Source organism: Bos javanicus, chromosome 14, assembly GCF_032452875.1.
Source record: "Bos javanicus breed banteng chromosome 14, ARS-OSU_banteng_1.0, whole genome shotgun sequence".
NCBI classification, from domain to species: Eukaryota; Metazoa; Chordata; class Mammalia; order Artiodactyla; family Bovidae; genus Bos; species Bos javanicus.
The window spans coordinates 32,627,536-32,642,667 of NC_083881.1; the positions used below are offsets into that span (position 1 = coordinate 32,627,536).

A 15,132-nucleotide genomic window follows, 5' to 3' on the forward strand; every position below is an offset into this window, starting at 1 on the left:
CAGTAATGGTGATGTTTATGTGGGGTAAGGGAGCAGTTGTTCACACAGGGCGAGGTTGCTTATTTCTCTGGGTAAGTTTCTGAGTTTCTGTGATTTTTGCTATCTGAGATTTAATATTAACTTCTTGTCTTAGGTCCAACATGTGTCTAACTACTCGGTTATCAGTTCACCTGAGATGATCATTGTAAATTAGTAGAAATATCCCCGGTGGCTCAGTGGTAAAGAGTATGTCTGCAGTGCAGACGATGAAGGAGTTGTGGGTTTGATCCCTGGGTCAGGAAGATACCTTGGGGAAGGAAATGGCAACTCACTCCAGTATTGTTGCCTGGGAAAGTCCATGGACTGAGGAGCCTAGTGGGTTACAGACTGAGGAGCTGCAGAGAGTTGGACATGAGGGAGCACGCATGAGCACAATATTTATTTAGTGATCTCGTTGCCCAGAATTGAACTATTTAATCTCAAACTGTTCATCCATCTTCCTGAAGCTAGATGTCAGTTCATTCGTGTTTGATCTTGTTTGACTTTTATAATAGACTTTGACTTGATAACTCTTTCTCTAAAATAGTGGTGACTTTATTAACCATTGTTTTATTTAATAGGAAGACTTAGGGAATGGAATCTTTCCTCCAGTTATGGTCAGAAGGAATGTTCATTGTCTTATTATTGTGAACTGTTTTCCTGTACCACAGGAAAGATTGGAAGTTTTTAGTGAATGCCTGATTTTCATACAGTCTCTGATAGAATTCTCTCTGGCAAGGCTGGTCTTTGCTTTATTCTAGTTTTACTTCCTAAAAGATAATACATTATTTAAAGTATTTGTTACTAGTAGATATTGACAGCAAAAAATCATTTATATCCCTCAGAATGGTAGAATTATCTCATCTCTACAGCTGTCAGTGTATACAGACTTAGATGCAACCCTCTCCTCCCTTCTCTCTCTCTCTTTCAAATAATAACAGGAAAGATTTGAAATTCTCTCCAGTTTGCAAATAGGAATTGTGTATCAGTAGCAACTGTACCATGCTCTTTTTCTGGCTTTTTGCAAACCTCTCAGCGTAATGCTTTATCTTACAGTCAGACATGACCTGTGACCCTCTTCATGCTGTGTTCCTTACCTCAAGGTAGATAAGTTAGAATAGTTTCAGTGGCCTGGAATGCTACCAATTATTAGCTTCATGACCTTGGGAATAAACCTTTCTGTGTTTCTCTCACCTTTACTGTAAAGTTGGAATAATCATGGTACTATTTCTGAAGGTTTTATGAAAATCACATGAGATGTTGTGTCTAAAGTATTTAATAGCATGCCTGCTATGAAGTAACTACCAAGTAAACATTAGATATAACTGCCAATTAAACATTATATAGGGGGCTTTCCTGGTAGCTAAGCTGGTAAAGAATTAGCCTACAATGCAGGAGACCCTGGTTTGATTCCTGGGTCAGGAAGATTCCCTTGGAGAAGGGATAGGCTACTTACTCCAGTATTCTTGGGCTTCCCTGGTGGCTCAGCCAGTAAAGAATCTGCCTGCAATGTGGGAGACCTGGGTTTGATTCCTGGGTTGGGAAGATCCCATGGAGGAGAGCATGGCAACCCACTGCAGTGTTCTTGCCTGGAGAATTCCATGGACAGAGGAGCCTGGTGGGCTATGGTCCATGGGATCGTAAAGAGTTGAACATGACTGACTGATTAAGCACAGCACACACAGCACAAACATTAGATATAATATTCCATTTCTATTATTGTATAACAAATTACCAGAAACTTAGTAGCTTTAAAAAGTACAAATTTATTATCTTACTATTTTTGTGTTTCGGGAGTTTGAATCCAGGTTAGTTAGGTCCTCTGCTCAGGGCCTGGGCAAGCTGAAATTAAGGTGCTGGTTGGGGCTGGGGTTACTCCTGGGCTTGGGTCTTCTAAGCTCATACACATTGTTGGTCAAATTCAGTGCTTGCTCTTGCAACACTGAGACCCCTTGTTTTCTCATTGGCTGTTGGCCAGGAGTGTTCTTAGCTCATTCCCGGGTCCTTGTCTTGTGGTCTCCTCCTCTCACAACAACAATGAACTGTTTCTTCCTTGAGGCCACGGGGGAGCATCTCTCTGAAGCTTTGCCTTCTTTTAAAGGGCTCATCTGATTAGGTCAGGGCCACCAGGATTTACTTCTGATTTGCTCAGTCTGCTGTTGAGTAACCAAGCCAAGAGAGAGATACCCTTTCATCTTCAGTGGTTCCACCATGCAGACTCAAAGGGAAAAGACTGCCCAGGAGTATATCTTGGGAGCCGTCCTAGACTTCTGCCTGCCACAGATATTATTAGTGTTATTACTATTTATCCCTGACAGTCAATAACATACTTCAGCTGAGCCCTGCCAAACAGAAACGTAACATGAGCCACACATGGGATTTTATATGTTCAAAATAGACACATTACAAAAAAGCAAAAGAGAAACCTGTAAAATTAATTTTAATGCAATATTAACCTGCTGCTGCTGCTAAATCACTTCAGTCGTGTCTGACTCTGTGCAACCCTATAGACGGCAGCCCACCAGGCTCTGCCGTCCCTGGGATTCTCCAGGCAAGAACACTGGACTGGGTTGCCATTTCCTTCTCCAGTGCATGAAAGTGAACAGTGAAAGTGAAGTCACTCAGTCATGTCCGACTCTTAGCAATCCCATGGACTGCAGCCCACCAGGCTCCTCCGTCCATGGGATTTTCCAGGCAAGAGTACTGGAGTTGGGTGCCATCACCTTCTCTGCAATATTAACTTACTATTATTATTATAATTTATTGTATATTATTGTATATTGTTATATACAACATACAATTGTTATACAATATACAATTGTTATACAATATACAATTGTATAATACAAATATTATTGTATATTATATACAATATACAATTGTTATACAATATACAATTGTTATACAATATACAATTGTATATTGTTGTATACAATATATAACAATTATATACAATATACAATTGTTATATTATTGTATATTGTATAATATTGTATATTATTATCATATCTAAATTATTATCATTTAATGTATATTCCATCTAAAAATTATTATTGCAGTGTTTTATATTGTTTTTCTTTCATACTGAGTCTTCAAAAGTCTGTTATGAATTTTATTCTACAGCACCCCTCAGCATGGATGAGCCACATTTCAAATGTTCGTTAGCCATCTAATGAGTAGCTCCCATGATGAACACCACAGCTCTAACTGACGTTAAAACAAACACAGACAACCTCCTCTTGAGGTTGAGTTCCCTCAGACAGCGTCAGAATTCCTTCTTCTTCTTTCATCCAAGTTTTCAAAAAGAATGGTTAATGCGCATCTTCTCCGCCTGCTCAGGTTCCTCTCACTCCTCAGTATAGATATATTATCGGACCTGTCATTCCACTCAGACTTTTCTCACTATGGTCACCACCAATTGAATCCAAATTGTCAAACTCAGTGGACACTCTTTCTCATTTTCAAAAATTGCTTTGGTCGTTTTAACACCACTGATGACTCTGTCTGTTTTCAAACCCTTGATGTTTTAGTTTCTGGGACCTGGCCCTCATTTGATGGTCTTTGGATGCCCTACCCATCATTTCTTATAGGTTTCATTCTCATATGCCTCTTTCTTTCCTGCTGCTATAGATGTTTTTCATCCTCTGCTTCTGTTCTTTCAAATGTTCTGTGTCTAGCCTTCTCCTCCCTCACAGATTTCATTATCACCCCTATACAGCTAACTCAAATGAGTGTATTTCCCATCCAGACTGTTTATGATTTTATACAAGGTGGTGGTATCCCACTGCCATGTCAAACTCAGTTTATCTAAGTAGATCATACTTCCTTTACCATTACTTTTCTTTGTTTGCTTTATCTTAGCCAGTGACACCTACCTCCTGGTTCAGCCAAACTGGACTCATCTTTCTCCCTAATCTTTATTTTTTTTTTTTTAATTTTTTGATGTGAACAATTTTTAAAGTCTTTGAGTTAGTTACAGTATTGCTTCTATTTTATGTTTTGTTTTTTTGGCCATGAGGCATGTAAGGATCTTAACTCTTTGACCAGGGATCTAACCCACACCCCATGCGTTAGAAGGCAGAGTGTTTTTAAAATGTTTATTATTTGTTTATTTTTGGCTGCACTGGGTCTTTGTTGCTATGCACGGGCTTTCTTGAGTTTTGGCGAGCGGGGCCTGCTCTTCTTTGCTGCAAGTGGACTTCTCAGTGTTGCAGAGCACAGCCTGTAGGCACGTGGGCTCAGTATTTGCTGCTCAGGGGCTTATTGCTCTGCGACATGTGGGATCTTCCTGGACCAGGGATTGAATTCATGTCCCCTGCATTTTTGGGCAGATTCTTAACCATTGGACCACCAGGGAAGTCCCTCTCCCTGATTGTTTAATAATTAATTCCCAAGTCTTGAGATTTCCCCGCTCTCTTGGGGGGCATCCCAGATGGCGCTAGTGGTAAAGAACCTGCCTGCCATGCAGGTTCATAAGTGCAGGAGACATAAGAGACGTGGGTTCAATCCCTGGGTCGGGAAGATGCCCTGGAGAAGGAAATAGCAACCCATTCCAGTATTCTTGCCTGAAAAATCCTGTGGACAGAGGAGCTTGGCAGGCTACAGTCTACAGGGTCGCACATAGTTGGATACAACTGAATCGACTTAGCACGCCCGCAGTCTCTCTTGGGTGTGACTCTCTTCTCTGCTCCTACTAGTACCCTGTAATTCACACTGAACATCACTGATCAGACCATTGGTTTATCCATTTACATATTGCATTTTTATTTCATTTCATTCCTGTTCCATGACAGGAAAAAACCAAGTGTAGTCCTTACCTGAATTGAGCCTGTGGCTGAAGGGCTTGCCATAACTTTGTGTTAGGGGAGTCTCATGGCCAACATCTCTTTTATACTTAATACCATGTAAGTCTTCAGTCATTGCACAGAGTGTGCCTGGTGCTGGAGAAGACTCTTGAGAGTCCCTTGGAAAGCAAGGAGATCAAACCAGTCAATCCTAAAGGAAATCAACCCTAAATACTCTTTGGAAGGACTGATGCTGAAGCAGAAGCTGAAACGTTAATACTTTGGCCACCTGATGCAAACAGCTGACTTATTGGAAAAGACCCTGATGCTGGGAAGGATTGAAGGCAGGAGGTAAAGGGGTCGACAGAGGATGAGATGGTTGGATGGCATCACAGATTCAATGGACATGAACTTGAGCAAACTCAGTGAGAGGGCAAGGGATAGGGAAGCCTGGCATGGTGCAGTCCATGGGGTTGCAAAGAGTTGGACACAACTTGCTACTGAACAACAACAGAGTGTGATGGGAATACAGACTATTCTACCCTGTTATTCTCCCATCTTTAGCACATGATCCAAGGGTCCTGCAAGCAGACAGAGACAATAGAGGATTACAGGGGTGGTTTCTAATGTTTCCAAGTGGAGGTGCATGAATGACATCACCTACATTCTACAACTGACTGCAAAGGAGGCTGGGGAATGTAGTCCAGTTTGTGAGCCCAGGAGAATTGGAAATAGTCTGAGGCATGAATAACCAGTCCTGTCCACACTCTTGTTTCTCAGTTCCTCCAAACAGCCCTTACTGCAGTCAGTGGGCTCTATCTACGTGAAAACCTGATACCACTTGTTGCAGACATTCAGTGGCTCCTTAAAACCTCATAGGAACTTCCCTGGTGCTCCAGTGGTTAAGACTTCACCTTCTAATGCAGAGGATGAGAATTCAATCCCTGATCGGGGAGCTAAGATCTTACATGTCTCTTGGCCATAAAACCAAAACATGAAACAGAAGCAATGTTGTAACAAATTCAATAAAACCTTTAAATATGGTCCACATCAAAAAAAATTCTTTATGGAAAAAAAAAAAACAACAAAACTCATAGAAGGTTCTCCATGCTCTGACCCTTAGTCACCTGTCTGGTATCATCTCTCATGACTCATGATCAGGCCGCACTTATGCACCAGTAACAGGGGAATTTTTCGCACTCATGATATTCTTACCTTTCTCATATTTGCTTATGCTGTGCCTGTGCCCTGACATCTCACTCCTACTTGCCCCAGGCTAATTTCTGCTCCTCTCTTCAGTCTCAGCTCAAATGCCCTTGATGATTTATTGCTGCTGTCTTTCTCGAGACTGGGTTTTGTCCCCCTCTTTCTGTGCTTCCATTGTTTTCCCCGTGCACACTTACGTGCTGTGATCTACTTTCAGAGATCGCTGGACTCTGCACTGTGTGGAGGCAGGGGAACCAGGACTTGGACTCCGCAGCATGTAGTACAGTGATTAGCACATAACTCAGTCGTAAGAATTTATGCTTTCAAATTGTGGTGCTGGAAAAGATGTTTGAGCATCCCTTGAATTGCAAGGAGATGAAATCAGTCAATCCTAAAATAAATCAACCCTGAATATTCACTGGAAGGACTGATGCTGAAGCTGAAACTCCAATACTTTGGCCACCTGATGGGAAGAGCTGACTCATTGGAAAAGACCCTGATGCTGATGGCAGGAGGAGAAGGCGGGGTGACAGAGGATGAGATGGTTGGATGGCATCACTGACTCAGTGGACATGAGTTTGAGCAAACTCTGGGAGATAGTGAAGGGCAGGGAAGCTGGGCATGCTGCAGTTCATGGGGTCGCAAAGAATCAGACATGACTTACCGACTGAACGAGACAGAAATCTATTAAAGGATTACGCCAGCAGTGAGTGAGCCCAAAGCTTTTCTGAGTCTAATCTGTCTGAAGGGAGGCAGCGATAGGATGGGCATCTTTAGTCCATTTAGACACTCATCTGCAGTTTGCAGTTGAGGTGAAACACTGGCTGGAGCTTTTCCAGGGAAAAAAGTCCAGCTGTTGGGAGAACAGAGGGCTGATATTTTATGCTCTGTGACTGATAATAGCCGTCCGGAATCAATTGAGAAAAAAAAAGAACAACAACAACAGAACTTTTTTAGTGCATCAATCATGAACATCCTGCAAAAGTCTTTTCTGACAAACAGCCTGAGGAGTTAGAGGGTAACAGCCTCTGAGTAAAAACGGAAGCAGATAACGTGGCAGTTGTTTTGTTCATTTATTTATCTAGTCTTCAGACATTTCTGTGGGAGTGTGAGGTGAACAGCCTTTGCATGGTACAGATATGGGAATCATTAGTGTATAGAGAAAAAGAGCCCACCCATCCAGCCGGCACATACATCATCAACCTTTAAGATACAGGTAGAAAAGTGATCTACTTGAGAACACTGGAAAGGCATTTTCAGAGAGTTGAGATGAAAATCGAGATAGAATGTTTTAGAAAAATCAAGGATGGAAAGTACTTCAGAAAATCTAACTGTCTGAAGTGGCAGATAAGTTGGTAAAAAAAAAGGGATAGGAAACTTATTCATTGTGTGTAGCCATGTCCAAGCTATGTTTCATTGTTTACTGCCATGGGAATTTTAATAGGAAAAGTTGGAAATTAAGTATCTTTTATTAGAGAAAGAAAAATGGATAAAGAAATCATGACACATTCATACAATGGTATACTTTATTTTTTTAAACTCTTTAAAAGAATTTGTTTATTTTAATGGTCTACTTTATACTCCTTAAAAATTATACTGTAGAAAATATTTACTAATATAAAAATGTTTTATACACAAAACAGATAACAAAATAGTGTGTGTGCTTCCGATTTGGTTTTATATGTGCATAGAGCAGCATAAAGCCTTAGTATGTATACTTATATATGCTGATAAAATTATTTGAAAGAATTCACAAGAAGCTTTTATCATTCTTTTATCATTCTTTGTCTTTAACATGTCTTCATAGCAACCTTTTTCTTCATCTTCGTTTTCCACTGGTAAAATTCCTTGGCCCTGCAAAAGCTCCTGATAACTGCTAAAATGGAGAGTGGTCAGAGGACGCAGGAACTAGCTCTTGAGTGAGGCTTAGGTTCTGTGTGACATGCATTTTGATAATACAAGGCCGGTGAGGCCTTTTGACTTACTTGCCAGTTCTTGGCTACACTCTAGGTAGGTGAAGTATTACTGCTGTCTATATGAATAATGGATTCATAAGTCTGAGGTGTGAAAAAACATTTTTAAGATCAACTGGTAACTTTCTAAAAAAATGAGTGAATAAACTCTTTTTGCAGGGCCAAGGCAAGGGGAAGAGTATCCTTGGCATTTCAGGAAAGGACTTACTACCCACCCCCCCCAAAGAAGAAGATCTTTGTGAAGGAGACAAAGGAGAATAGAAAATGCAGGGCTGCATTTCAAGAGACTGGAGTTAACAGAGTCTGTCATCACAGAGAAATAAGGGCTAAAACTTTTATGTTACTAACTTAGAACAATTTTGGAAGAATAATAGAGATAAAAATTGGACTAAAGAGTGTGTGAATAGAAGGGGAGCTTGTGAGGAGGAATCTTGATCCATTGGCCCCAAGAAGCTGTTGATCTCAGGGAACATGGAACACAATTCTTTAAGTTCCCCTGTCTGTGTCCTTATCTGGAAAATAAGGGAATTAAAATACATGAACTTCAAACATCTTTCTGCCTTAGTTTTTTTACTACTCTAGGAATCTGAATCAGTTCTTAACAAAGAACACTGTTGTAACAAGCTAAGCTGCACTTGATTGTCATTAGCACATAAAGACCATTTCTCTACAGTTGTCTTTGCAGGTTTGTTCTGCATTTAACAAGCAGTATGGTGCTTGTTTCTTGTTGCATCATTTCCATTGTTTCAGCAGCTGTTATAGTTGTCTTAAATTCCTAATTTGTTTTCATTAGTAGAAAGAAAGTACACATTATTTTGAAGTACCATTAACAAGAAAAAAATAGAATGGGAAATGTATTCATTCTACAAATAGAACTTTTGTTTTTAAGAATGGGTTATTAAGGATTACTTCTAAAACTTTTTTGTCTCTCTTGATTCCCAGGTATTGCAATTTCAGATGAGCTCGATAAGGTACGTTGAACTATCCATCTAGTGAGACTAAAATATAGAACCTACATTTTAATCCAATGTCTAAATGAAAGAGTTTCTGAAACATAAAGTGTTTAAATTTAATTTATTTGGATGCTAACTTTCAAAGTTATTTGCAAAGTTATTTGCAAACTTTCAAAGTTATATGCTTTTATGAAAGTTATTGCATGAAATATATGATATCACCTATTCTTCTGAGTTGAGAGTTTTAGAATTTAGTTAGAGAAAACTGAATCACTGTAGTCACTGAATTACTATACTAATAATGAAAACTAATATTATTTAAACTGTTGGGATTCTGCCTGTATCCATATGATGATGACAAGTCACATACTTTTGTAGAACTACCTTTCGGAAACCTTACTAAGATTTTTTTTTTTATAATTCCAAGATGCCAAGGGAATATACCCCTTGCACTGGGGTGATAGTTGTGAAGGTGGTGAAAAGTGATGTGACTAGGAATATATTTTAACAGTAGTGTCAGTGGAACTTGTTAGTAGTTCAGTTGTAGAAGAAATCAGTCAATGCTGAGTCCTAGGTGTGGGAGATGAGCAAGTAGATAAATTTTGGTGCCATTTAGCAAAATTGGAACACCTGGGGAAACAGCAAATTTTGCAGGTTGATATAGCATCAAGATTTCTCTTTTGGATTGTTTAGTTTGTCTATGGAACATATTTATATGAGTTGTTGCTCATGAGGGAGGTTTAATTTGAAGTTATGCATTTAGGCATCATTGAAATAGAAGTTCTCATTTTTTTAAATCTCAGAACCCCTTTCAGTTCAGTTCATTTCAGTTCAGTCGCTCAGTTGTGTCCGACTCTTGGCGACCCCATGAATCGTAGCACGCCAGGCCTCTCTGTCCATCACCAACTACCGGAGTTTACCAAAACTCATGTCCATCGAGTTGGTGATGCCATCCAGCCATCTCATCCTCTGTCGTCCCCTTCTCCTCCTGCCCCCAATCCCTCCCAGCATCAGAGTCTTTTCCAATGAGTCAACTCTTTGCATGAGGTGGCCAAAGTATTGGAGTTTCAGCCTCAGCATCAGTCCTTCCAGTGAACACCCAGGACTGGTCTCCTTTAGGATGGACTGGTTGGATCTCCTTGCAGTCCAAGGGACTCTCAAGAGTCTTCTCCAGTACCACAGTTCAAAGCATCAATTCTTCGGTGCTCAGCTTTCTTCACAGTCCAACTCTCACATCCATACATGACCACTGGAAAACCCATAGCCTTGACTAGACGGACCTTTGTTGCCAAAGTAATATCTCTGCTTTTTAATATGCTGTCTAGGTTGGTCATAACTTTCCTTCCAAGGAGTAAGCGTCTTTGAATTTCATGGCTGCAATCACCATCTGCAGTGATTTTGGAGCCCAGAAAAATAAAGTCTGCCACTGTTTCCACTGTTTCCCCATCTATTTGCCATGAAGTGATGGGACCAGATGCCATGATCTTAGTTTTCTGAATGTTGAGCTTTAAGCCAACTTTTTCACTCTCGTCTTTCACTTTTATCAGGAGGCCTTTTAGTTCCTCTTCACTTTCTTCCATAAGGGTGGTGTCATCTGCATATCTGAAGTTATTGATATTTCTCCCGGCAATCCTGATTCCAGCTTGTGCTTCCTCCAGCCCAGCGTTTCTCATGATGTATTCTGCATATAAGTTAAATAAGCAGGGTGACGATATACAACCTTGACGTACTCCTTTTCCTATTTGGAACCAATCTGTTGTTCCATGTCCAGTTCTAACTGTTGCTTCCAGACCTGCATATAGGTTTCTCAAGAGGCAGGTCAGGTGGTCTGGTATTCCCATCTCTTTCAGAATTTTCCACAGTTTATTGTGATCCACACAGTCAAAGGCTTTGGCATAGTCAATAAAGCAGAAATAGATGTTTTTCTGGAACTTTCTTGCTTTTTTGATGATCCAGTAGATGTTTGCAATTTGATCTCTGGTTCCTCTGCCTTTTCTAAAACCAGTTTGAACATCAGGAAGTTCACGGTTCACATATTGCTGAAGCCTGGCTTGGAGAATTTTAAACATTACTTTAATAGTGTGTGAGATAAGGGCAATTGTGTGGTAGTTTGAGCATCCTTTGGCATTGCCTTTCTTTGGGATTGGAATGAAAACTGACCTTTTCCAGTCCTGTGGCCACTGCTGAGTTTTCCAAATTTGTTGACATATCGAGTGCAGCACTTTCACAGCATTATCTTTCAGGATCTGAAATAGCTCCACTGGAATTCCATCACCTCCACTAGCTTTGTTTGTAGTGATGCTTTCTAAGGCCCACTTGACTTCACATTCCAGAATGTCTAGCTCTAGGTAAATGATCACACCATTGTGTTTATCTGGGTTGTGAAGCTCTTTTTTGTACAGTTATTCTGTGTATTCTTACCACCTCTTGTTAATATCCTTCTGCTTCTGTTAGGTCCATACCATTTCTGTCCTTTATCGAGCCCATCTTTGCATGAAATGTTCCCTTGGTATCTCTAATTTTCTTGAAGCGATCTCTAGTCTTTCCCATTGTGTTGGTTTCCTCTATTTCTTTGTGTTGATCGCTGAGGAAGGCTTTCTTATCTCTCCTTGCTATTCTTTGGAACTCTGCATTCAGATGCTTTTATCTTTCCTTTTCTCCTTTGCTTTTCACTTCTCTTCTTTTCACAGCTATTTGTAAGGCCTCCTCAGACAACCAGTTTGCTTTTTTGCGTTTCTTTTCCATGGCGATGGTCTTGATCCCTGCCTCCTGTACAATGTCACGAACCTCTGTCCATAGTTCATCCGGCACTCTATCTATCAGATCTAGTCCCTTAAATCTATTTCTCACTTCCACTGTATAATCATAAGGGATTTGATTTATGGCATACCTGAATGGTCTAGTGGTTTTCCCTACTTTGTTCAATTTAAGTCTGAATTTGGCAATAAGGAGTTCGTGATCTGAGTCATAGTCAGCTCCCGGTCTTGTTTTTGCTGACTGTATAGAGCTTCTCTATCTTTGGCTGCAAAGAATATAATCAGTCTGATTTTGGTGTTGACCATCTGGTGATGTCCATGTGTAGAGTCTTCTCTTGTGTTGTTGGAAGAGGGTGCTATGACCAGTGTGTTCTCTTGGCAAAACTCTTATTAGCCTTTGCCCTGCTTCATTCCGTATTCCAAAGCCAAATTTGCCTGTTACTCCAGGTGTTTCTTGACTTGCTACTTTTGCATTCCAGTCCCCTATAATGAAAAGGACATTTTTGGGGGGTGTTAGTTCAATAATAGACTATATGTTAATAATTATAATTTACAAAAGCAATAAAGTTAGTATCCTGTTACAAGTAAGATTATACCTTTTGAGTTTGGTACCAAAAACATATTTCTGATTCTCTAAATAAATGAATTTGTGAATGTACTTTTAAATATGGATTTACTTTGATAAATCAATAATTTTTTTTTAAATTAATGAATTTATTTTAATTGGAGGCTAATTACTTTACAATGTTATAGTGGTTTTTGCCATACATTGACATGAATCAGCCATGGGTGTACATGTGTCCCCCATCCTGAACCCCCCTCCCACCTCCCTCCCCAATCCATCACTCAGGGTTGGCCCAGTGCCCTGTCCCTGAGCGCCCTGTCTTATGCATCGAACCTGGACTGGCGATCTATTTCACATATGATAAACCATCATAATATTTTAAAATCATTAAAATTTCAATCTATACTAATTCTGTGCAAAACTTGGTCTTGACTGTATGCCATTGTTGTCGTTCAAGTTGCCAAGTCATGTCCGACTCCTTGCGACCCCGTGGACTGCAGCACACCAGGCTTCCCTGCCTTTCGCTATCTCCCAGAGTTTGCTCATACTCATGTCCATTGAGTTGATGATGTCATCTAACCATATTATCATCACTCGACCCCTTCTCCTCCTGCCCTCAATCTTTTGTAGCATCAGGGACTTTTTCAGTGAGTTGGCTCTTTGCATCAGGTGGCCAAAGTATTGAAGCTTCAGCTTCACAGTCAGTCCTTCCAATGAATATTCAGGGCTGATTTCCTTGAGGATTGACTGGTTTGATCACCATAGCAGGTAGAATAAGTAATAGATGAGGTCTCCTGGCTTTGTCCTGCTTTTCTAGGCTTCCTCTGTCCATCACTGTTATTTGCCCCAGTGGGTCTCCATCTTATACAGTGACTTAGCTTATAATTTGCAGAAATTTAATAACCTCTATCTTGTATTTATTTTTGTCTTTATTCTAAGTACACAGACATAATTATCACTATTTCTGTGTTCATTTGCTCCCTCCAGTATGTTCTACAAAGCCGTAGCTGCCTGAACCCTAAATTAGCTTGAATACTTGCTTGGACTTTGTCCTTCCCTTTTTTCCCTGGACTCTCTGACTTGCAGCCTGGTTGCTTTCTACATTAACCTATCTTTGGTGAGCTAAAGAACATACTAATTATTCTTTGAACTGAAAATGGATTTCAGCCTCACTGGATAAAATTGTGGAAGCCTTGACACTTATTTAATATCCTCCTCAGGATGCATCCTCCCCTCCTCTCACCTCTCTTCAAAGCACTAGCTCGGGAGAGTTTCCATTTAAATAAGTTGCATAACACTGCACATTTTTACTACTTACCTAATGTTCCTGTTATTGAAGACTTCATGGAAATTTTATTATTTTTCATTTTTATTCTGGAAGATGCCAACAATTATCATAAATACGCTTTTAGAAAAAAATTATGTCAATGCAAAAATATTGCTTTTACTTTCACACCTGATATTTAGGAGTACGAGGTCACACAGAAGGCACACAGGCTTACAGGACCAAAGCCAAGATCCTTTGTTTGCCTAGAAAAAAACCCCTGAATAAGAGAGGGAGAGAGAGAGAGAGAGAGAGAGAGAGAGAGAGAGAGAGAGAGAGAGAGCGCGCGCGCGCGCGCGCGCCTGCCTCATGGCGCCCTCTGCTGGCCATGAAGCTCACAGTCCTGCATTTTTCTCAATAAGAAAAAGTGCACCTCAGGCGATATAAAACAGCAGTCAAAAAAAGGCTTACCATGTGTTGAGCTAGCAGCTATTTCTTCAATATAGTAGTAGAAATCAATACATATTCTTCCTTGCAGTCTACCATTAAAATTTTGGGGGGTTCACGTAAGGTATATTTTTCTTAACTTTTATAAAATACTGATCTTTTACTATCATATTCTAACTCAATTATAATTTCATGAAATTATTTTTTCTATGACTTTTAAATTTAGTTTATGAATTCTGATGAAGGTAATAAGAGTTATTAATTTTACTTAAAATGGAAAGTAAAACAGAAGCTAATATTATTTGTAAGACCTTTAAAAAAATAAAGGTCTTATTTGTAAGTCTTTCCCTTCTCTTTTTTTAGTCACTGTATTGGTTTTCTATTGCTGTTGTAACAAATTGAAATAACACAAATTTATTATCCTACAATTCTGTAGTTTAAGGGTAAACATGAGTCTTCTGGGCTAAAATCAGGTGTAACAGGGCTTTATTGTTTCCTGAAGTTCTAGGGAAAATCTGTTACCTTGCCTTTTCCAGCTTCTAAAGGCTGCTACAGTCCTGGTGCATGATCCCTTTTCTACATCTTTAAAACCAGCAATGTCTCATCTCTCTCTAACTGCATCCAGGAAAAGCTGTTCACTTTTCTGGAATCCTGTGATTAGTCTGGGGCCATCCAGCTAATCTTAATAATTTCAGCTTTATCTCAGTTTTAACCTTAATCATGCAAAGCCCCTTTTGCCATGTAATGCACGATGCTCCCAGTTTTGAGGAATAGCATGGGGCGTCTTTGGGAAGCCATTATTTTGCTTACCTGGCCACCACTCCAAGTTCAGATTTCATGTTGTTGTTCAGTCACTCAATCGTGTCTGACTCTTTGTGCCTCCATGGACTGCAGCACGCCAGGCTTCCCTGTCCTTCACTGTCTCCTGGAGTTTGCTCAAACCCGTGTCCATCAAGTCAGTGATGCCATCCAACCATCTCATCCTCTGTCGCCCCCTTCTCCTCCTGCCTTCAGTCTTTCCCAGCATCAGGGTCTTTTCCAGTGAGTCAGCTCTTCGCATCAGGTGGCCAAAGTGTTGGAGCTTCAGCTTCAGCATCAGTCCTTCCAGTGAATATTCAGGATTGATTTCCTTTAGGGTTGACTGATTTGATCTCCTTGCTGTCCAA

General features: G+C 40.1%; 1 protein-coding gene across 2 annotated transcripts in view; it reads left to right on the forward strand.

Annotated features, from left to right (window-relative positions):
• Nucleotides 1-15,132, forward strand: part of C14H8orf34 (chromosome 14 C8orf34 homolog) — a 364,940-nt gene that overhangs the window by 92,703 nt on the left and 257,105 nt on the right. For both annotated transcript variants that reach the window (XM_061438931.1, XM_061438930.1), the window contains exon 5: nucleotides 8,924-8,952. In XM_061438931.1, the coding sequence (XP_061294915.1) occupies nucleotides 8,924-8,952 (29 nt within the window). The remainder of the gene's footprint in view (nucleotides 1-8,923; nucleotides 8,953-15,132) is intronic.